At 38.7% G+C, this 24,932-nt stretch overlaps 1 protein-coding gene and 1 non-coding gene across 3 annotated transcripts in view; one reads left to right on the top strand and one right to left on the bottom strand.

The window, feature by feature from the left end:
• Positions 1-24,932, top strand: part of Cdkal1 (CDK5 regulatory subunit associated protein 1 like 1) — a 562,780-nt gene that overhangs the window by 239,706 nt on the left and 298,142 nt on the right. For both annotated transcript variants that reach the window (XM_027409316.1, XM_027409315.1), the window contains exon 9: positions 12,668-12,771. In XM_027409316.1, coding sequence (XP_027265117.1) covers positions 12,668-12,771 — 104 coding nt within the window. The remainder of the gene's footprint in view (positions 1-12,667; positions 12,772-24,932) is intronic.
• LOC113831275 lies at positions 852-957 on the bottom strand. The gene has a single exon (XR_003484144.1). It is a non-coding gene; the product is annotated as a U6 spliceosomal RNA (small nuclear RNA).

Genomic DNA, 24,932 nt, shown 5'->3' with positions numbered 1-24,932 from the left:
GACCAAGGCACCTCTCCACCCCTCACACTCCTGTGTCTATGCTGAGCAAGGTATCTCTCCATATAGAATGGGGTCCAATAAGTCAGTTTGTGCATTAGAGTTAGATGTTGGACTCACTGCCAGTGGCCTCATATATTGTCCCAGTCGCACCATTGTCACCTATATTAAAGGATTCTAGTTTGGTCTTATGCAGGTTCCCCATTTGTCAGACCTGAGTCAGTGACCTCTCACTAGCTTGGGTCAGCTGATTCTGTGGGTTTCTAGTTCATGGTCTTGACTCCTTTGTTCATATTATCACTTCTCTCTTACTTCAGTTATACTCAGGGAGTTTGGCCCATTGGTTAGTTGTGGATTTCTGCATCTGCTTCTATCTCTTTCTGGAAGAGGGTTCTAGCTTCTCTGGGGTTTTGGATTATAGGCCGGGTATCTTTTGCTTTATGTCTGGTATCCACTTATGAGTGAGTACATACTATATTTGTCTTTCTGGGTCTGGGTTACCTCACTCAGGATTTTTTTTTCTAGGTCTGTGCATTTGCCTGCAAATTTCAAGGTGTCATTTTGTCTTACCACTGAGTTGTACTCCATTGTATGAATGTACCACCTTTTCTTTATCCATTCTTCAGTGGAGGGGCATCTAGGTTGTTTCCAAGACCTGGCTATTATGAATAATGTTGCTATGAACATAGCAAATATTCTTGTGGTGAATGTGCCTCCTTTGGGTATATGCCCAAAAGTGTTATTGCAGTGTCTTGAGGTAGGTTGACCCCTAATTTAGTTAATAGATTCCAAGAAGAAAAACATAGATTAAAAATGCAGCTTTTTAACAATTGCCATACTGATTTCCACAGCAGAAAAATATGGAACGCTTCATGAATTTGCCTGCCATCCTTGTGAAGAGGCCATGTAATCTTCTCTGTATCATTCCAATTTTAGTGTATGTGCTGCCGAAACGAGCATGGTCAAACAGCTTTATTATTAACCAATGAATATATATTCACATCGTACAGAAAGATCATCCCTCAGCAGATAATGGTGGTTGCTCTCCCTTTCCATTTCTCCAAATAAATAAAAGTCACTCAGTGGCAAGCCAAGGAAACACACGGCATTTGTTGGTGTTGGGCTCTGAAGCTCCTGTTGGTTGATGGAGGGAGCACAGTGCTGAGCTGCTTCAGAAGTTACATTCCTCACGTTCTGCTTACAAAGATGGCGAATTTGTATGGTGTGTCTCACAAAGATTTTCTTTAAGTAGGAGAATTTTAGAAACATTTGAGAACAATTTTTAAAATTCAATACAATCTAACATTTAAAATAACAAGACTACAATTAAAATGAATTTTCTTCCCCCAGAACATCGAAAGTGGCCCACACTTCTCGCCTCCCTCTACTTTCCACACTTCCATGCTTCTTCTGGAGGGTTACTCTTATGGATGGATGGGGGCCTCTGAATACTCTAATGTTGTCTTTAAGCAGGAAGAAAGGTTGCCCTGGCAATATTAAGCTGCATTTTTAATCTGTGTTTTTCTTCTTGGAATCTATTAACTAAATTGGGTAGTGTTTATTTTTTAGCTGTAAAATTAGAATAATGACCTTGGTGAGTATATGTTTGAAGTTTTTAATCTCTATGTCTTTTGATTTCCCACAAATTCAGAAGCTTAAACAATTCTCTACCCTGTCCTTCCTACAGTACCTTTGTTGTATGCCTGCTCTGTAATCCCTTTGTGTTTTGATGCAGGGACTGTTTCTTCATTATTTCTACCTGATATGACCTAATGCCAAGCATTCTGAAAGTTGGCAACTAGAAAAATTGCAAAAGTGAAAGATTTTCCCAGACGTAGTGGCACACACCTGTCATCTTAGCTGAGGAAGGAGGACCCTGAGTTTTAGGCCAGACTGGGATACCCAGGAGACTCTGTCTTCAGAATGTTTTTTCATGGTTAAAGAGGGTTTAAAATTTAGTTGTTTTTTAATGTTCCTGATGCATGTTAGTAAATGCATTAGTTATTTGGTCCATGTATCTCTACTTGAAACTTTTTCACTGTATCTTCCCTGTCTTGGTCTTACAGTCTGAGGCTCAAATGGTCCAGTTTGCAAGCTGGTCACAATTTCTAGAACAGAAATGTTCCATTTTAGGCATAAAGCAGTATCTACCCAGGAATGTTGAGTGCATTTTCTTGATAGGAATTTTCCCACATTCTTTCTTGGGCTAATAGCAGTTTTCATGTGAACGTTGAGTGCCAACTGACTTAGGTTGAACGCTCTTCTCCAGACTCACCATTCACTGAACAGGGAGTGGGATGTTCGAATGAGCCATGCTGTGTACTCCTGGACAGGCTCTAGCATGCATTACTTTTGAGCTTTCTAGACTTCATGAGAGAGAAGTAGATTCTTGAACAAAATCTCTCTGTCCGTCCGTCTGTCCGTCTGTCTGTCTCTGTTTCTGTCTCTGTCTCTCTCTCTGAGGGCTAGATTAATTTTTGGGTGGAATCTAGCCAAATGCAGTATAATTCAACCCCTTTTCTCTCAGAGGCCAAACATCTCAATACCCTCTCACAACCCACACACAATCTTTATTTTTCTTTCTTTATTTAAAGTAATTTTATTGCTTGAGCTCCCAGAGCAGATTTATGTGTCTAGACCAGAGAGTGAGGAGGACAAAGAGAAAAAAATGGGTGAGAAACTGGGATTAGTACTTCTTTTCAGTATCTGCTCACACAACTGTCTGTCTCTGTTAATGAAGGTGCAATCCTGAATAGCTGACATCAACCAACACAGTGCACTTAAATGCACCCAGCTGAGTGAGAATTCAGAATCAGTTCATAGTACTTAAATATGTGGTGAGTGCTCGCTCTGACACGCAGGGATGAACTGGCCAGCATGAGGAAATCCTTTCTGGTGCAGACCTTCTATAATTCATTCCCTTTACTCCTAGACATCCATACACACCTCCACACCCTCCCCTGCTCATATTCCTTAGGAAAACATGAAGTTCTGGGATATCACAGCACCACTTCCAGACCAGAAACACTTAGAGTCTCCTCCAGTTCTAAGACTAGGATCTCTGGGTAGTCCTTGGTCCCTCTCTCAGGTCTATAGTAATGCTTCATGGTCATGAAATGTCTAGTTTAAGAGTTACTCATTTATGTTTGTTCACAGTGCTGAAGCAAGCACAATACTGATTCCAGGTAGTAACTCACTTTAAAAGAAGGTTAGTAGGAAATGATAGAAGAGGTATGAAGACTGAGAGAGAGTAGGGGCATTTGGGAGGAACTGGGAGGGGGAGGAAGGTGTGGAAATGATGAAAGTCTTAAAAAAAAAAAAACCCAAACCCCACATACTTATGAAGCAGAAACTGAACTCCTTGTCCGACTCCCAACCTCAACTCAAAGGACTCTTCAGTGGATGCAGCTATAGTACCCCATGTCCCCTCACCATCAGGTTTCCCACCTGGAATATAGAGCTGGACCCCTTGAACCTAGAATGCCTCCTAAGAAGATGAAGATGCACTATGTACCAAAAGCCCAGCTTCTGTAACCTTGTATCAACAGCTCCCTTTTCCTGGCCTTTTCATTGGGCTAGGTGTTGAAAAGACACCATGCGTTTTTGCTTCCTCAGTCATTCCCTCTTCTGTCCTTGAAGTAAATGATGGAAACGAAGAATAGGACAGGCCACCACAACAAGTTCTGTAACAGAATTATTAAAGGACTTGTGTCCTTCCCTCAGAGATGGCTTCAAGACTTAAGGTAGAATTAAGAATTAACATCAGGAAAAGAAAAGCCTTGAAATAAACCAAACAGACAAATCACTTACAAAGTCTGTATGATGGGCAGGGATCCCATTATCATATCACCAACAGTACAATGTTCACATATTATCACAAAACTGTTTTACATATAAAAAAGGAAAAGCAGCACCATTTGGGTGATGAAATACAGGAGCTGAAATTTTGCTGTGGCTATTCTGTGTCAAATTGTATTCCAGAACAGTTGGGAAGAAATGGAGGAGAAAGGATTCAGGTCTCTCCCATTGCAAGTTTGCCTCTGACATCAGATACCTGCAACAGTGGCATCTCTTTGTCTTTCTGGTAATAAATACTATTTGTCCTGGCTCTGCTTTATGTAGTCAATTCAAAATTAGAGACTGATACTGGATTCTAGTTCAGGCATTATAATTGTCAGTATTTCTGTCCCAGTTTTGTCCTCCTGATTTGGAGAGTATGTTGAGGTATGACTGACAGGTCACTGCATACATGCCTAGGCTTTGCTTTTCTGTTTTCTGTTTAAAATCCTCATCTCTATTACTCAGTAAATTACTCTGTTGTCGCCCGAAACAATTTATATTCTCACGTTAGACATCTATCTGAAATTAGCTTTCTAGTTTCAACACTTGAAATATAACAATTTTCCCCCTTTATCAGGATGTTTTGACCAATGTTAGAACAATACCTTTTATCCTAGGCGTCAAAATTGGGCACCTGTTAAAAAGTATAGAATTAGCTCCAAGCAGTGTTTCCTGTAGATTTTACCTTGGCAGAGGTCAGGCTTCAGAGCTGCAGAGGAAGCAAAAGCAGTAGTTCTTACTGTTCCTTATTTTAAGCTGTAGCTTGAGGTCTATTCTTCAGAGTGCTGAGTTGGTATGGTTAGCATGTGGCTCAATGGGAAACATCCTAACCCTGTGTCCATCTTTGCTGGTGATTATTTCCCTTATCATGACCTTCGAATATCTGTGAGTGGAGCTATCAAGTATTGTGTACTTAACAGCTGATATGTGCTGTGAATTTACAGGAAATAAATGCTATATCTCACCTAATCATCTAATAAATTTGGGTTTACTTCAGGTATATGTAATAACACCACTACTAAAAGTATTTATGGAAGCATGTATTGTTTATATTCTTAATACTCTATTAAGTAAGTCTACTAAAGGGGCCAGATATCTGTGCTTAAATAGAAAGCCAAGCCCCAAACAAGCAGTCTAGAAGTGGGAAAGACTCTGTCTCTGTGTCTCTGTCTCTCACTGTGTCTGTGTCTCTCGCTGTGTCTGTGTTTCTCTGTCTCTCTGTGTCTGTTTCTGTCTCTCTGTCTCTCTGTCTCTCTGTCTCTCTGTCTCTCTCTCTCTCTCTCTCTCTCTCTCTCTCTCTCTCTCTCTCTCTCTCTCTCTCTCTCTCTCTCTCTGCCTCTCTCTCTCCTGCCCATGTGTGTGTGTGCCTGCATGTGCATGTGAACAGAAGTTCTTGTGTGCACTAAGCATTCATTTGTCCATTCAGCTATGCCTAGCCCTTATTTATGCTATTAATTTTTTGTAAGGGGCATTTGTGTCTTTTTTTTTTTTTAAAAAAAAAGTTTACAGGATGCCATTGGTTCCAGGGCTGTGTTGCGCTTGAGATTTTTGACAAGAGTGTGAAAGTGTTATCCATTCCATAAGAACCATGCATCAAATTTTGCTCCACTCCTGGCTAACAGCCTCTGGTATGGTACTCTCCATGCTGAGCAGCAGCAGTAAGCCAGGGCTTCCAGCCCATCACATGGTCCTGAGGGAGAGCTTCAGACTCTGCAGTGTCCCTGCTCTGCTGTTCCTGTAGATTTGCTGGATTTACTAGGTTTTAACTTGAAATATTTTATCTAATAATGGATTTGGACTTAACATCAAGGAACATCTATATGGAAAGTCTTACATGACAAGATGATATTTTACTGGGTATACATGGGATTCATATACTAATTAAACAAAATTTTTGACATCAGTAGAATGTATATATTTACAGAGTCGAGAGAGAGAGAGAGAGAGAGAGAGAGAGAGAGAGAGAGAGAGAGAGACAGAGAGACAGAGAGAGACAGAGAGAGACAGAGAGAGAGATATGAGGGGTGGTTATAGCCCTAATAGCCATGGAGACATCTTTGCTTAATTGACAAATACTTAGTGTTAGTTGCAGCTCTCCACTGCTGTTCTTTAGAAGGAATAGATAGTATCTTGACTTAATTCTTTGACTACTGTTACTATTTTATAAAATAGAAACAATGTGATACAGAGGACAGTTTTAAGGAAAGGATTTATGTCATAGTAGATGCACTTGCTTCTTGCTTATCTTTCACCTTGTTTAATAAACACCTCAGAAAACAGTTGCTGCTGCTGTGGGCATGAAACCATTTCTCAGGAAGTAAGTCATGAAGTACAAATAGAGAGCATGGACAATTCACCCCAAATTATATTTGATATGTATGAGTGATATCTATTCTACACTCCATCAGTTGATATTTTGCTAATCAGGGCAGTACTCAGTTGAGCAGAGATGTTTTCTTGCCATTTTTCTGTACATTTTACATTCTGAAGATTTTTGTAGATTTATAAGGCAAACTTGGGGATACAATAAAGCATGGTCTATAGAAATAGGTTCCAGAGACCTTTATGGTTCTTTATTGGTGTCTGGAGGACTAAGAAATGTAAGTAAAATATAATGAGTTTATTGAAACTGTATGTGTATGCTTATATTTTTGCATTCTTTTTATTTTGGTATTTAGCTATATTTTCTTTAAAATAGTAATAGTGGGTCTTTATACCCACAGATATGGGTAGTCTTCATCTGGAGTCATCAGGGAAACATTTTTTTCTTTTTTTTTTTAAATAGAGACGATTATAGAAAGCCACAACATTCAAAATGCAGGGTTATGGAGCTCCGTCTATGATTCAACTCCCATACATCCTTTTAAGGCTTATCATTGTGGAATAGGAGTGGAAAGATTGTCAGAGCCAGGAGGAACAGGAAGATTGCTGTGAGATTGTGTCTTCTGGAATGTCAGAAACTATACTCATGTCTCATCAACATGACTACCTAAACATGAGCTGAACTAGGACAACAACAGATCTGCTAACAAGGAAAGCCTGTAAGGCTTCAACCCTACACAAAGAACTACAGACAATTAGGGAGAGCTGAGAGGGGTGGAGGGTGGGGTGGAGTAGGCAGGCACCATTGGCTAGTCTTCTTTAGGGAAGCCATACCAACTGGTTATCCACTAGCCAAATGGTCAGCCCTGAGAACATACATTCAAGTAACATTATACAGACTGAGCAGGCTGTACTTATGTATTTGTGTGTGTGTGTGTGTGTGTGTGTGTGTGTGTGTGTGTGTGTGTGTGTATGTATGTATGTATGTATGTGTCTGTGTGTAGCAACAATTAATGAAAAATAGGCCATGGGTTTGAAAAGGAACAATGTATGGGAAAATTCAGAGGGAAGAAAAGGAAAGGGGATATGATGTAATCATAAAAAGTAAAAGAAATGTTTTAAAAAACAGTAATGGCAGCACAAACTAGTTTATAGAAAATTCTTGTTGCTGAAAATGGTGTCTTCTCTTTCCCTGTGTGTATCTTACTGAGGACTTCCCTGTTTAGCACATCTCCTAACTGAGTAGAGAGTAATGACTAATAAGTAGTTGTTCCAGTTCATTGTGAAATCTCCAGTAGCATCAAGTATTGTTGCTATTTCAGTGGTATACAAGGCAGTGGCATGCTGTGAAACTTGCTGCAATTACAAGATTTTTCTTTGTATGTGTGTATGTGTGGTGACTGTAGATACATGGTACATGTAAAAGCCAGAGGAGAGTGCCCTATTTTATAAGCCTCTTCCTTATGCCTTTGAGACACTGTCTTTTAATGAACCTGGAGCTAGGCTTGTCACCCAAATCTTCAGCAGTCCTTCTGTCTCCAACCTGCCACATTGTATAGTTTATACTGGCATGGCTGGCTACATCTAGCTTTTTACATGAGTATTGAGGATTTGAACTTAAATCCCCTCTGTTGTGCAGCAGGAACTCTTACTCAATAAGACATCTCACCAACCTCCCAACTGTAAGGTTTTTAAAGGCTCATGCTATCAGTCTGTATTCTCACAGAGTTAGTTTTGGGGTCATTAGAGCAGCACAGAATACAATTTGTGCTGTGGGAATTTCTGATAAGATGGCTTGGGTCTAGGGCTGGAGTTATAATAGAAGCTTAATGTGTTTGAGGTCTTGGGTGTGGTCTCCAGCATCACTGAAAAAAGGACGGAAGAAATTGAGTCTCACTTGGCTCCGTGTAGCTTTAGGCACAATTTGTAATCCTTTTGAGCTTCAGTTTCCTTTATGAAAGATCTAGATAATGCCTCTGGCATCTTTATTATGTAAAATGCCTAACTTAGTGTCTGGCAAACGTACAGCAATCCTCCCTTGCTATTGTCAGCTGCCATTCCTACCAAAATTATCTTAAAGGTCTTAAATTTTATCGGAATCGATGGGTACTGTCCATAAGAGTAAAGACAATGGAGATGAAATCTGTGGAAGTGAAAATCCATTAATTCATCCTTTTGATGCAAAGAATGGAGCCAATAGGGATGAAGTAAGGGGAATGAAGGCGCAATCTCTATAATATAATTTTTAATACACAGGAGAGGGAAGTAATGATAGAGAACAATGGAAGAGATACTGAAAAGCTCTGGGTTTTGTAGAGAACAGGCAGTCAGTGATGAAGGTGGAAGGCATCATCTCTGGTGGGAGAGTCCTGGTCTCAGAAAGTTGAAGACTTCCTTATTCTGGAGCCTCACTTCTGCTGTGTTTCTGGTGCTCCATTTTCCTTTGCTTAGTGTTTCAGCCTTGGCAAACCGGCATCTTTTTATCACCTGAAGCGCTAATCATTCTTCTGATAGTATCTCCTGTATTTGCTTAATAGTTCAAACACTTGGTCATTTTTCTTTGGAAAAATCCTTTAAAATCCCGATGAGGAGGCACAGTAAGTGCTTTTAACAGCTAGGTCTGTCATCGCCTGTATCCTTCAAATATTTTGTTTCTTAGATTTTTCTTTTTCTTTTGTATGATGATAGCTCAGTGTAGAAGAACACAGTCAGATAACAGTGTAGCCTTTCCAAGACTTAGCTATCTCTAAGAGCTTATTATTTTGTCACACTTGAAGCTTCTAAAAAGATTTTATACTCTACCAACTGATTAAAAATAAGCTAGGATTAAAGTATATGGAGAGACTGCAATGCCCTATTTCAGTAATTAATACTTCATTCTTAATGCTTTACTCTCAAATAGGTTTTGCATATTCAAATTTATTCTTGACCAAGAAGCAAGGAGAAGCAGGAGCTTAAGTCATATTAGCTTTCTCACTCTGCCCCCATATAAAAAACAGATAATATGGGCTGTGTTTTAGAGTGTGACTGTGCTCTCTAAATTATTGCAGAACTTACAGTATCTAAAGTTTTTAAAAGACTATGCTATGGGGTTGTTTTCATTTGCTTCCCATGGACAGGTATTGAGTTAGCATGTTATCTTGTGTTCCAATCTTTTGGGATATCTTGATTTTTGAACCTTCATTGTTATTTCATTTGTTTAGTTTATATAGTCTAAAAATATTCTATCTCACATGCTCTTTCAGGCCTCAGAGTTGTACTGCTGAGTTCAATCTAATCTCTCTCTGCTCTTGAGCCTGTTAGAGTTTCTTGGCCAACGGCCAGCTCACAAGATGTGTAGGTATGTTGGGCTTTCTCTTCTAGAACCACAGCCAGGGTCTGTGGAGGGTTTCCTGCATCCTTGCACTTCAGCGGCCATATAAGTTTGGTTTTGGCTTTTAGCAGTGAGCCTTCAAAGATCTTTTGTTTTCTGACGGTTGAAGAAACTGGCTCAGAGTTCTTACTCTTGGACAATTGTTTAATTGCTTAAGGACAATTGAAACTATCTATTATGAATTCCTTTATTTTAAAGGAGGTTTCGAGTGTTGAAATTACTGGTCAACACAGTTCCTGGTGATTGCAAAAAAAAAAAAAAAATGTTTTGAAACATCAAAAAGCTCATTCTTCTCTTCTTTGGCATTGTGTTTTTTCTCTGTAATAGACCCTTCCTATTAGTTAGACATAAGACTTACTGCCTGAGTTGGTCCTGTTGCAGCATGTTTATAGAAATGTGCACTTTAGAATTGTTAAGTTTAAGGTCACTATCAATGGTAAGCTTTTTTAAAAATATATTGATAGATGAGAATGAATCTATCTTATAAATGAAAATTTAAAATTCAAAAATGTCTCATCAACAATTTGGGGCAGAACAGTTGAGTGAAGAGTATTTTAAACTCCTAATGTAGTATTTATATTTCCTAGCTTTTCTGACTATTAGAATTGTTTTGGGAATATCACTTGTTTCCACTTTTAGTACATTTTCATAAGTTTTACGTGGAGAGGCTGTTCTTGTGTCATTATTGAATAAGACAGTAGGAAAATGTCATTTGGTTTCCACACCTGCTTTTAAGCTAAGCTGTTCTCAATATGTCTGTTCTGCAGAGTTTGGCATACCTGTCACCTGGTAATCTAAACTTAATGCATTTCCTTAATGTTACTTAACACTAGTATCATAAAACACCTCGTGACTGGTACTTGAAATTTACCAACAGTGAAAGTCTTTTCTACATGACTTACCTGTATCAATTCACCCGTGTTTTGTTTAAAACACTTCTTCCCTTCCCTACTTTCTATTTTCACTTCTTACCCTTTCCTCTGACATGGTATCCTGTAACAAGCAACCCTTGTCAGAAGTCTTAGTGGCTTCTCTCATGATTGTCCATGAGTTTCTCAGTACCCTTCATCTGGATGGGACAAAGAGAAGGAGAGCAAGGTCCCTGAAGTAGCATTAGAGCTTGATGTGGCAGCTTGCCTGGAACAGTGCTGATTTCAGTAAATGTCAATCAGAGGGGAATCCCAGATACATGGGAACACTTGAAGAAAAATAAGAGAGCACACTGGCTTCCCGGGGTACCCAGCACAGCACTGGGAATTGAGTTCCAGATTTTGAAACAGAAAAAGTCCTGTGAAGTGACACATTTTGCCCATAGACTCAGCAAGAAGATGAGAAACAGAAAACAGAAGATAGCAGGAATGCAAAGTACGAGCATGGGCCAGTCCAGACAGGAAGCCTGACTTCAGATCCCTCAAAACTAAAGCAGAGAAGTGCATATTTCAAACAAATGTTGTATGGAGGAGAGTAAGTGCTATCAAATTATGCTGCATTACCGTAGCTCCTGCTGGATGAGGACCTTGTTTTCTTTCTTTCTTTCTTTCTTTCTTTCTTTCTTTCTTTCTTTCTTTCTTTCTTTCTTTCTTTCTTTCTCACACACACACACACACACACACACACACACACACACACACACACACACACACACGATGGTTTCTATTGTTATTTTGGGTGTTTGTTGATTTTGATACTGGAATGTTAAAAATGGAGCACAGAGCCTCATTTCTGTTAAACATTGACACTACCATGCCACCCCAAGGATGTCTGATGTACAATTATTCCAGGGGGAAGGTCATAGGGAGGAACCATAAAGTTGAAATCTGGCAAGTCTGGACTTGAACCTGAGCTGTTCTATGACTTTAGGTTACTTACTTTTTGAGGTGGATCCCTATTCTGTGTGCTAGACATTGTTGATAATATGCCCCGGCACAGACAAGGCTAAAGGAACTCTTGTATGTTGAACCTAACAGATTTCTCCTTAGTCAGAAGGAAACAGAAGGGTTATCCTCTGTGGACAAAAGAGCCAAACATCATTCTTCCAAAATTACAAAATGCCCTCAATTTTTGAAATGAAATGTAAATTGCTCAGGAGGTTGTTTAATTAGTAAAGTGCATTTCAAAATGTACAATGTTGCTGTTCCCTAAAGTTATATGCAAAACTATCAGACATTAAGTATTGTTGGTTTGACTACTAAGGAGAATGATTCATGCATATCTCACAGGTGTATACCAGTAGAATCATGTCTGTGACATTCATTTATCAAATTCTGTTGTTTACAATGTGAAGATTTGAAGAATTTGTGTAATAATGGTCTTTTGGAGGCCTTGTTCCTTATAGTGGATATTGCATCACTGAGGAGAGACTACGTGTTTTGTTCAGTGTTATTAGACTTTGATTTTTTTCATATATTAAAATTTTTTATTTTATTTGGTAATTCACTTATTTAAGTTGTATTTCAAAACTAAAGGACTCAATATTCTAGAGTGGACAAGTCACTTTTCCTCCATTTCTCTCAACTACTGCAGTTGTCCTGCTCATTTTCTCTGCTGATGTAACTCCCAGAATGCTCAAGGGAGCATCTTAATAGTTTCCTCAAGGAGGGAAAAGTATTCTGAAATCTTCTGATAAAAAAATGCTGTTGCATGCTCGTTCATTTTTAAATCATCAGTTAAAATTTCAATGAGTATACTAATATTCTTAAAAAGCTACATATAAGTAATACTACATTTTTTCTAGTTATTTGATGGCCAAAGAAATACTTGTAGTGCACCCCCCCCAAGTACTGTATTTTGATTTTCCTTTGATTAATCCTGAGGTTTATAAACTTGGGTTCTCATAGATGTTTAATCTATGTGTGCTTAATCATCTAAAGTATTTATAAATTTTGCTTTTTGTAGATTTGTGTATTCAGGATAATCTGTGGCTTTCTGTGATCATTCTCTCACAGTTAAAAGTCACAAGGATTACCAACTCTGCTCCTCATGGAAGTTAAATATGAATCATGTAGATAATTATTTTTGTATCTCATATAAATTAAGCAAATGTTACTAAAATGTCAATGCACTGTTTTGCCTGTCAGTTTATGTATGCCTTGTCTTTAAATTTTTGAGCCTTATTTATTGTCATCATTTGAACAGGTGTCTCAATGCTTGTACTTACTGCAAAACTAAACATGCCAGAGGAAACCTGGCCAGTTATCCCATTGATGAACTTGTAGAGAGAGCCAAGCAGTCTTTTCAAGGTAAGAGTTTTTAGAATTATGTTTGAAGTCAGTCTTCTCAAGTAGTCATATTCATCTTCTAAGCAATGCTTCCTTTTAAAAAGGTTCCAGTTTCTGTAACTGTCTGAAGTTTAAGTGCCGGCTCAGCTAACAGAGGATAGTATCAGATTAATCATTCAAGCCATATTTATTTTGATTATGGTCCTGTATGATTTTTCTGTTTAACCACTCTCAGGTAAACAGCACATTTCAGCATCACCCATCTCTAGATATGAAAAAGGGAAAATAAGGATGAATAAGTGAAAGAAAGAAATTAGTCAATTGCTCATCCTCATAGCTCTGAAATTTGTTAGGAATTTTGTGGGGTGAATGAAACTCACAGCTGTGGGTTGGGGTGTACTGGTATTGGGGAGAGTCCTGAGAGGATCAATCCCCTGGGATGCTTATTGTCCTCTGAATCATGCCTTCTGTCCTCATCAAATATAGCAAGGCTTATCTTTACCATGAGTCACAGTTGTTTTGACACATAACTGCTTAAGCCATGACCTTCCTCTTTTGTCTTTGTTTTTAATCTGTGTATATAACAGTGGTATGTTTTTAAACCCAACATGCTAGTAGTCTGTTGTCTCTTCATCTTGTGGGTTACTGGCAATTACTTTCCTTTTAGCAAGTAACTTGGAAAACCATGTTCAGTACTCAGACCCTGAATGTTACAATGTTTGCATTCCAAACACATTTCTTTAGTCAGTCTGCTTAAAGCTTTTATCAACATGAATTTGGAATGTTTCATGTAATATAGAAAAGCATAACCTTGGATCATTTACTGACATGAAAACCAATTTTTTTAACCGTTTATTTTTAACGTACTCATTTTCCATGTTCACATTCAACCAGGTGCTGATAAGAAACAAAGGCAGCGTGTTGGTTCTTGATAACACTCAGTTTTTAGTGTTAGTTTTTGTGTGTGTGTTCTGGGAGATTGTCTTTTCTTCAGAAAGATTCCTGGAAGCATTTTTCAGAAGGGGCAAGAGTTTGAATAGAAACCTTTATGAACCTGGTCATCTTGGCTGGCACTTTTAACTGCTGCTTGCCTTTCCATGTGTCTGTCTGTTAATGGGATATTTATTAATCTATTAATAAATAATTGATCTATTTATCAACTCCTGTAGTTGGAGTTTTCTTTGGTCTGTCAGCCAGCTTCTAAATAAAAACATACAGACTTATTATTCATTATGGAATGCTCTGCCTTAGCTTAGGCTTGTCCCATGAGCTTTTTCAACTTAATTTAACCAGTGTCTCTTCCATCTATGTTTTACCTTAGGGCATTTTACCTTTCTTTCATTCTGCTTGTTATCTGTATTTTAGAGTTGAAACCTCGACCCTGGTCTTAGATAGGTGACTCATTTGAGTAGCACATGGCCTTGTTGCTATAGTGCTGAGGCCAGGCATACCTTACTAAGGGAACCACTGTGTGGTTTGGGCTTGAAACACTGCTCTGCCCAGGTGATCTGAAAAGGCTGTCTGACCTCTTCAAGCTGGGGTTTCTCCTCACTGCCAATTTAGAATTATCTGTTGTACCAATTCTAAACATGTGTAAGTTGTTGGCTCTGTGAAAGAGAATGAAGTAGATATGTTCCTTACAGTAAAGGAATTTAAAATGAATCCAGGAGTAAAAACCTAATTTGGGCAGATCATTGTAACATCTGTAACAAATGTAGGCTTTCTTTTGCTTTAAAATGTATTTTATGAATAAATTCTCTATAGATGAACTATGTAAATATGATAGTCACTTTTCATTGTCTGATTTTGAAAAATGCACTTTTTTGTCCTATCCTAGGAAATATCACCTTGAAAGCTCAAACTGTAAACACATCGGCTAGGTTTGTTTCTACAAAAGACTTTGAAACTTTAAGAGTCTCATAGAATTATAAAATTTCAAATCACAAGTGATAATTTTACAGGCAACATGATAGAAGGAAAGTCACATTTTCTTTTTTCTATGACTTGTTGATTCTTTAATAACTTATGTGACTTTGAGCTACAAGCATTCCACCGTGATTTAGAAGGCTTACCCCATTGTGAGTAACAATCACCGGTCTATGAAATGTTACTCAAAGATGAAGTGTCAGTATGCTCCCAGGAAATTCCTTTATCAGTACAGATGAATTTCCTGTGCTTACAATGGTCCTCCCCCTCCTCCCTTGCTTTTCCCTCCCTTTCTTTTTACTCCCTCTTTTTGGTTTTTTGAGACAAGCTCTTGCTGTTTGGGTCATTGAACTTGCCATGTGGACTAGGCTGGCCTCAAATCTGTAATAATATTCTTGCTTTTGCCTACAGAGTGCTAGAATTACAGATGTGTGTCACCATACCTTGTTTCAGTGGCATTTTCTTTCATTCCTTTTCTAATTTCGTTTAATGGCTTCTGAGTGTCAATAATACAAATGTTAAAAACAAAACAAAACCAAACTTGTGTAGACTAGGATTAGAATCCAGGTTTCTTGTCATGTAATAGGATACATGATAAGAATGTAATTTCTTCCTTAGTAGCATATTAATGAAATATTTATAAAGCATATCTCCTGTCTCCATAGTGAATGTGAAAACTAAAGGCCAATTGAAAGGCAAGCAGCTCTCAGAAGAGAGAGTAAACTACTCAGGATATCCTTCTGGATAAAATGCCCTCCTGAAGTGTTGAATGTGCTGCTCCTGCATTTACCTGCCAAAAGTGCACTTACTAACTTTTGAATGGGCAGCGTTGAAGTCAAGATTATATTTCATAAACTGAACCCTCATTTCTCTTGTACATAAAGCCTGTCCATATTTAGTTGTTTTCTTAGCTGCTTTCCTTTTCCTCTCGCTCACCTCAGTCTTTTCCGTTTTGAGGTAGATCTACATTTGTGTATTGGGATATTGGTCTCCCTCCTCTCTGCTGAGTCAGGATTTTTTCCTTTTTAATAAAATTATGGGGATTAGCTGTGGTCCCTGGACTGGGATTGCTGGGTTCCTTGTAGCCACATTTTTAGATATCTAGAAAAACATGTCAAGCAGTGACCAGGACTTTGTTGGGGCCAGATTGAACTCACAGACTGGTGTTTTCTAGGATATTTGTATTGATTTTTCTCTAGCAGCTAATCAATCAGTTTCAGTTGTGTTCTCGATGGAGCAAACCTTTGTGTGTTTGCAGGGTGAGTGGTGTGGAAACAGCACCTTCCATTCCTGTCTCTGAATCAAAATGTGGGGATGATGGATGGGCTGTTTTCACAGTTATCGTGTGCTTTTCTAGATCTCATTTGTGTGTTGTGTCCCACCCCACCCCCACCCTTTTCCTGCCCTCATGAATCTGAAAAGCCCTTGCAAGGTAAGTAGCATTAGCCACTTACAGATGCAATTTAAATTATGATGAAGTATTCAGAACAGGAAGACCATTTCTTGATGCCTAAGTGATTTCAGGATTACTGTTGGAATTTGAAAAATCAAATTCAGAGCCCAAGGCTGGCAAAGAGCACTGCCTGTTATGGCTAAGATTAATTGTGAAAAGCAAAGAGAAGACATTGCTTCCTGCTACGTTGAGTAGTTAATGCTGGGAGCAATATTGGATTTTCTGTTGTATTATCCAAATTGCTCAGTTGTAGAGCCCGAATGAAGCCCCCATTTGCCTATCACCTCTAGTGATGATTACTGTATAATGATTTTGCTTCAATATAAAAAAGGGACCAATAATGGCATTCTATTAATTTATATGGCAGTTAAATGTCTAATTCCCTTATCTTTTCATTTGTGCAATATTCAAATAAAATAATCAAGGAAATGTCTCCTATAGATTACATTCATTTGCTATACAATGTCAACTCTAGAAGGGATTTAAGTACCACACATTAAATGATTATATGTAATGAACTATGAAAATGAAAGCTGCATAAAGCAGCTCTCTTTGAAAGAGACAAGATCATTTTACCAGCCTGGGAATCCTGGTCTGTCTAGATAAACAGGGCAGGAGAAAGTTGTGTAATTTCATGAGAACATGAAGGCAAATAAATAGTGTACTGTGAGACAGATACATGTTTGGAGGACTGGAAGACTTAGCAGCTTCGTTTATCATCATCCAGATAGGACTGAAGACACAGCTGGCAGTTATTGAGTACTTACTTTGCAATGTGGAGGGATTCAAAAGATTAAAACCACATGGACTGTGTTTCAAGGCACTCTTCTTTTTTATGAAAAGTACCAAGTGCAAGTAAGGAAACAAGCCCTAGCAGGCCTACAATTCGCTATGTAGCCGTGAATGACCTTGTACTTTTGATCCTCCTGCCTCTGTCTTAAAAATGTTGTCATTATGGGCATGTATTACTATACCTGGTTTTGCAATAATAGAAAGTAAGGTATACAGAACCATGAAACAAATCTTGGGATAAGAGCTTATTGACTTTTATTTATTTTTTTTAAATTTAAACAAGTACCTTTGGATTTTGAAAACATACCTGAATATATAGAGTAGTGTCAGCAAATTGGTAGCCCTTCTGTCTCTCTCCAACTTCCAACACTGCCATTACCTTCTAGTTAGCCTACTTAACAATGCTATCTATGTAGAACCTCACTGGCCACTGGCCCTGTGTGATCAGCCATGCTCATCTCTATGACTCTTAAGACCTCAGATACCATTTGGAATATGGTGGTCCTGAGTTAAAGTGATTATTGGAACTATATGGCTCTTGCTCTTTTGGCTCAGCACATATTTTTTGAGCATTTTTCTGTGACCAGTTTGTATTTCTACTAATAGGCTCAAGCCTGTGATATCAATATATGGTATGATTGGTCCCGGGTGGTTTTTGTAGTAGACATTAGGTTCAAGCATATGTGGTGGTGTGTATGGGTTTGGCCAGGGCTTAGTAAATGTTGGATGAGTGGCTAACACAGAAATGATCATGCTTCATGTAATTACATGTGCAGCTTGGGGCATGTAAGGAAAATGTGGCATGGAAAACCCAGTTCAGAAATGAACAATAAGTGCCACTTGGCTTCAGGTGTTCTTCTAGTGCAGTTAATTGAACACAGACTTGATTATATGACACAGATGTTTAGTGGTGATGGCTTTCCTGGGCTCCTAGATTTACAGCTGAGAAATAACTGTGGAAAACCATTTCCTAACAGTTCACAAGTATCTACTGTTTTATGTATTGGGTATGTGCACCTTAGCTCCACATAAATAGGCATTTGCTTTGGTTTTGCACATTCTTAATAGCGTTTTGCAAATTATTCTGGGTGACAATGGGACACAAGCTCCCCGGGGGTTTGTTTTCAGAGTTTGAATTGAGGCTGCTCTGTTTCTGGTATACTTTTGGTGAACTTTGGAAGCTGTAAGTTAGATTGGAAGGTTGTTTAGGGGAATTTTAAGCACCCTGGAAAGATGTGAAAGCGATCCTGTTACCTGCTGGTTTCTGAACCTGACCTTCGTGGGAGGTTTCTGGGAAGAAGCACTACTTTGTGATGCCAACAGCTCATGCTTATTCTGCAGAGTCTGCAGTTTCTCACACTGGCTGTCAGTTCCTTTCATTTGAAAACTTATTAAATTTCTTCTCCTGCTCCTGTGGATATTAAATTGCCGTAAACACCCTTACACAATGTCACGTATGGTGAGCACAATTTTCTGCATGAAAAACAATGTTTGTTAGTGGGACCTTGGCTGTCTGCAGAGGTTATAAATTCCTGTATTTCTTGTTATTTGTTGCCCTCCATATGCTCTTTATATCTCTTGGTCAGTTCTAACACATTTCTTATTGCTTGTGATATAAGGAAAAGTTTGATTTAGGTTGCTGACTTGACACATGCCCTTTAATGCATCATTTCTGATAGCATTAACAAGAGGAGGGTGAAAGCCAGAGGTTGGAAAATCCAACAGTGACAATATAGTTGAGTAAGAGAAAGTTGATGAATAAATTTATTTAGTGATTAAGGAAGTGAGTGATTATATAGTTATATACTTGTGTGTGCCTGTCTATGTGCATGTATGTGTGAGGCTGTGTAGTTGATAGTAGAGATTCAGGTCAGAGTCATGAGAACTCTAGGTTCTACATCCTTAAGGTTAGTTCTTTTAAAAAATATCAATTCTTTGAGAATATCATACAATGTATTTTCATCATATTTACCAACCTTCCTCAACTTCCAAGACCCAATTCCCCTTTCCTAACTACCCAATTTTGTGCCCTCAATTAAACAAGAAACCAGTAGGTACAATTTGTTTGGTGCATGGTTTTGAGTGTGGGGCTCTATGCTGGCATGTATTCAACCTAGCAGGACTATACCCTTAAAGAAAACTTGATCTCCCCCTCCCAGAAGCTATAAATTGTCAATACCTCATAGATAGGGGTGTACTCTTATACCTCCCTCCCCCTTCATGCTGGGACTTTTGTTTGACTTGTCATTGCACAGTATGTGCATGCTGTCACAAACACTGTTGAATTCACATGGAATTGACCTTTTGTATCTGGAAAACATAGTTCCATTGTAATTTTCTAGTGCCTCCAGCCCTTGCAATCTTTGCAGCTCTTTTCTGCAGTGTCACCTGAGTCCCGGGAGGGGGACCTTTGATATAAATGCCCCCTTTAGGGATGAGCACTCTGTGGCCTCTTACTCTCATCACCTTGACCACTGTGGGTCTTTGACTTAATCACCATTTACTGCAAAAAGTAACTTCTCTGATGAGGGTTGAGAGAGGCACTCATCTGTAGGTGTAGTGATATGTTCTTAGGAGTCATTTAATACTACATCCCTTTTGCAGAGTGATAGAAGTAGGATCTCCCCTAGGCGCTATGGCCTGTCTAGCCACAGGCTCTTGGTTCCCATCATAGTGTCAAGTATGAGTTCTATCATGTGGAACAGGTCTCATTCCCAGCAGAGAAATTCCCATGACATCTGTGCCACTGCTGGACCAGGGGCATGTCTTGCCAAGGCTGAGATTGAAGATAACTTTTCTTCTCTCCTCTGGAAGTGTGATAGCACCTTCAAAAGTATGAAAGCCAGCCTGACCTTATTAATATGTCAGTTTCTAGTTCAGGGAAGTGAATATTGGTGAGGTAGTAATTATAGATGTGAATCTTAAACTCAGGGTTAAACCCTGGATTCTAGAATTTTGTTGAAGTATAAATGTCCACACAGTACGTTTGTGGTAGTCCAGTACCTTTGTGGTAAACTTGGTATTGTACATTTTGCTAGCTGTGTTTGGAGAAGTATCCTGATTAACTAATGCCACCAATTGATCAAAACACTCCATGAAATAGTGAAGAAATTTACTATTTATGTGTGGTAACAAAAAAAATCTGACCTGAATTTTCCCACGTAATAGGTGTGCATTTGCTCTGTTATTCCCATGTCAGGTCTGCTGTATTCATATATTTGCGCAGCTATAGTAAAACACAACAGACTCCTGGGCATATTGGCAGATACCTGGATTTCTGTTTATGCAGGGGGTATCAGGTGGGAGGATTACTTGAATTCTGGAGTTCAAGACCAGCCTGGATGACATAGTAAGGCACTGTCACACAAACAAACAAAATAGCAGGGAGTAGTGGGGCATACTGTTAATCCCAGCACTCCAAAGATAGAGGCAAGTAGATCTCTGTGGATTCAAGGTCAGTCTGGTCTTCATAGTGAGTTCCAAACCAACGAGGGCAATATAGTAAGGTACTGTTACATAAAGAAAAAAAATGACACAGACCTGGTAGTTTACAAAACCAGAAAATTATTTACTCATAGTTCTGAAAACTGGCACCCCAGGACTTGCTGACAGTCTGGTATGGCTCAGGCTTTGTTTCCAGTGGCAACTTGTGGCTTTGTGATCTGGATTTATTGATTGAAGGGAAGGAAAAGGAGCCCCTAAGGCCTTCCTTGCTTTTAAAGACCCCACCCTTTAATGGTATTCATGCTTTGATTTGAATTTTGTGGTGGATCCACTAGCTATCCATTCTTTGTGGAAACTTTTAGAAGACATATTTTACAAATGTACCCCAAAAGATTTTGGTGCTTCACCAGGTACTTGCCATGGTCTGAATGGTTGTAAACATCTAGAATTCCTGTGGTCCTGTGAAATCCCTCTATGATGTTTTTAGGAGGTTGTATTGGGAGATAACTAGGCCATGAGCACAGACAATGTGATGCCATTGTAAGTGAGGCCTGGTAGAGAATGTACTTTTAAATTTTTTTATTTTTTTATTTTTTTTACCCTGGGAGGATACTTGCCTCATGAATCCTTCCATGTGTGAGAATGTGCCAGAGGCCCCCATCCTTGAAGCAGAGCATGAATCTTCCTTCATTAGGTGCTGAATTTGCTGGCCCTTGTTTGTGGCTTTCCAGCCTCAGGAACTATGAGTAACAAGCATATGCTGTTTATAAATTACTTATTCTAAGATACTTTGTAATAAGTTGTCTGAATAGACTAAAGGAGCAAGTTTGGGAATAAATGCCCAGATCTTTTCTGGGCCTAGTTTATTATTTTAGCAAAATTTCCTGTCTTAAATATTGTGTATTTAGATGAGAATGAGTTGATTCTTTGAAAGCAGAATTTCTTATAATTAGCAGAATCAAGAGACCTTTAACTCCCTTAAACATGTTTTATAAAACAAACATGCCTTATATTATGGAAATAATCCCCTGATCATTGGTAATGAACTAATTAGATTTGTATTAATTGCTTTTCTGTTGCTGTAAAAAGGCACCATGACTAAGGCAGCTTATAGAAGAGTTCCTTCTGCCTTATGATTCCAAAGTGATAGGAGTCCACACGGCAGCAGGAGCAGGAAGTTGAGAGATCACATCTTCAATTACAAACACAAAGTCGAGACTTGGGCCCCGCCTCCACCGTCTTCTCACATTTCCCTCCCCCTCTCTCTCTCTCTCTCTCTCTCTCTCTCTCTCTCTCTCTCTCTCTCTCTCTCTCTGTGTGTGTGTGTGTGTACCTACATGCATGTGTACATGTATATAGAGTCCAGAGGTTGCCTTCCACCTAATTTTTGAAATGCAATCTTTCCTTGAACCTGGAGCTCACTGGTTTGTCTAGGCTGTCTAGACTGTGAGCTCCAAGGATTCTTGTGTTCTCATCCTCACCTCCTTGGTCATGAGTTAGAGACTCCCACCACCATCACAGTTTTTAGATGTGTTCTGGGATCCAAACTCAGCTCAGTATGCTTTTGCTGTAAGGTACTTTACTAGCTATTCTGTCTCCAAAGCCTTCACTTCTTTTCTTGAAAGGTTTAGCAGTGGCTAGTTCATGGCTGTCTATTTGATAAGCTGCCATGTGAGGTGGTGCCTGTCTGTAGTCCCAGGACTCAGAAGGATGAATCAGAGGATGGCAAGTTTCAGATCAGCACAGGATACTTATGGAAACCTTGTCATATGTATACTCATGCATTAATGAAAATGAGGCCATTGTTTCTCAGGAGAGCAGGGAAGGGTATATAGGAGGTTTTAGAGCAAGGAAAGAGGAGAAATATAATTTCATTATAATCTCAATAAAAAGTTAAGACTTAGACAACACTCCCTGCAATGTGGTTCTTTGTTCATCCATTTGGAGGATGGAGGATCCTGCTCTCCTTTCTGAAACTGACTGCTCTGAAAATAAAGTAGCTCATGACATTAAGAAAAGTGCCACTGGAGCCTATTAATTTATAAATTATCATTTTAATCATTTACCCCCCCCCCCCCGGCAACTATTTTATGGGCTTAATATATGGCATCTTGTCATGCCAAATTCTTAGAATCAAATGATGAGTTAAACAGGTATTCCCACCAACTTAATAGAAAAAAGAACAATGAGTAAAGCGAAAGATACAAAATAGAAACTGTTTGTGCTTTAGAGAAAGCAGTGAAGTAACAGAGGATAAAAAGTTGTAAGGAATGCAGCTTTCTTCTCTGGCAGTGTCTTGTTGTCCCAGGACCTTCCTCTTCGTCACCCTCCTTTCGATCCCCCAAAACAGGAAGGGACCATGTAGTTAGCGTCTTCCAAGTCTCACAGACACAGCTTTGTCCTGGCAGCTTCCACAAAGCTTGCCTATTAAGTATGCTTTACTTCTAGCTTCCAGATGGGAAAACTGAGGAGGAAAAAAAATAAATGACTTCCTTAAGGTCACTGAACCAACAACTGTGGAAGCAGAACAGCAACTATCCTGTTCTTGATCCAAATGACAAAGTCCTGTCCAGTTATCCAATCCCACTGTTATCAGTAAGCACAGTGCCTTACACTGGAAGCTAGGAATCACTGATTCTGTGAGTTTGGGCTTTTTTCACACTTAACAGTTCCTGGTGATAGGACAGCCAGTCTTAAAACTATAATCCTAATCTTACTACATTCTTACATAGTGGAAAACATACTTTGGTTTATCTGACTAAACTCAAAGTAATGAACAAGGAGGAAGGACCTGAGAAAACAAGCCACTGCCTGAGAATTACTTTGTGTTCTTTAAACTTGTTTTTAATGTATATGTATTTACACACTCATGCATGGTTTCACATGTCCATGCCTGGGTTACTTTTTAAGAAGAAACACCAGAAGTGTATCTTCCCCATTGTAAAGTATATTCAGATTGTCTGGGGATTTTGCTCATATGGGGATGCTATACTGCTTGGTGTGGTTAAGGCCTGGGATAGATGGTGTCTTAGGTGTCTTTCTACCCACTGTGATCCAAGGTAGAAGGTTCCTAGGAAATGAAGTCTTTTGCTTGGCCCTTCATGTCTTGGTCTCATGGCTGTTCTTCAGTTATCATCTCACGTCATTTAGCAGTATAGTCTGTCCCAGCCATACAGAGTTGTTGTTGTTGTTGTTGTTGTTTCCTCCTCCTCCTCCTCCTCCTCCTCCTCCTCCTCCTCCTCCTCCTCCTCCTCCTCCAATCTGTGGTGACGGGGCTTGCTAGATGTAGAGTGGACTACTTATGTCTTCCACTTGACCACCTTGGCAATGAGGGCTGCCTCACTTATCCCCCTGTTGCAATTCATGTTCAGGGAATGCGTTTTGAATGAGTACATGCTGTATGCTGTGATAATTCTCATAACTACATAGGAAGCCTTAGCAGCCAGAGGTAGAAGATGATTCTCAGAGGGAATTTTGTACATGTCTGGACCCTCAAGTTGAATCCTTAATGGTAAGGAAAGATGTATTATTCACAGATGTAGGTCATTTAGGGGAGAAGACATAGATTGGACACATGTGAATATTAATATATACCCATCTATATTGCATAAACAAATAATAGCAAAATAGAGAATATTTAAAACAAAGGCATTCTTTTACGTATGAATTGTTGAAGGAAATGATTTAAAAAGATCGTTTTCTTTTTAAAAAATGGGATTGCTATAAACTCTAAGTGAATTCATTTCCATTTTTATATCTATATTTGTTCACTGTAGTAACATCTGGGCTTTATTTCTCAGACTTGAAATAACGTATATTCAATGGTCTGACCTTTAGTTATGATTGCACTGACTTTCAGATGTAATTCACTATGTAATTAGTTTATGTAAAAAAGAGGAGGTGGGAGGAGCTTGGCTTAGTGTTAAGTGGAGAATAAATTGAATAAAGATTTTAAAATAACTTCTAATGTGATTAGCCCAACATTTGAATGTATCCAGCACCAGTTTTGGAATTGCTTTTTCAAGTAATGTGTGTTTTTGTAAATACATAAATATCTTAGTCATGTGAAAAATAGCTCTCTCTATAAATTTTGAAAACCTGTGTTTTTGTTCACGTTGCCTAACATTTTGCATTTTATTGCATATTTCTTGACTTAAATTGATGACCTTTAAAACAGCTTACTTTGAATAAATACAAGAGAATCATAATGTTTTAAATGGCACATTAGTTGAGGTCAGTGTGTATGCTTTTCTTAATTGCTTCTGCTACTTATTTAACAAACATTTGTTGACTGCCTGTTAAGTAGAGGTTTTGGGACATGAAGACAATGCTATTTATATTTTGAATTTTCTCTGATTAAAGCTGGAATATTAGAACCAACAATGACTAATTTCTAAGTCCTACTTATGAAACAGGGTGATTTTATTTTTTAATAAAATATCAGAGTGCTAAGTTATATGGTCCTCCAGAATGGTAGCAGTGTTACCTAGCATACTGTAGAAAGGGAAACAGAATTTTGGCAGGATATCTTTTGGGTGAAACCAGATTTTTCTCAAATAGGGATCAG

Source organism: Cricetulus griseus, chromosome 3 (assembly GCF_003668045.3).
Source record: "Cricetulus griseus strain 17A/GY chromosome 3, alternate assembly CriGri-PICRH-1.0, whole genome shotgun sequence".
NCBI classification, from domain to species: Eukaryota; Metazoa; Chordata; class Mammalia; order Rodentia; family Cricetidae; genus Cricetulus; species Cricetulus griseus.
This window is presented reverse-complemented; position numbering and strand designations above follow the sequence as displayed.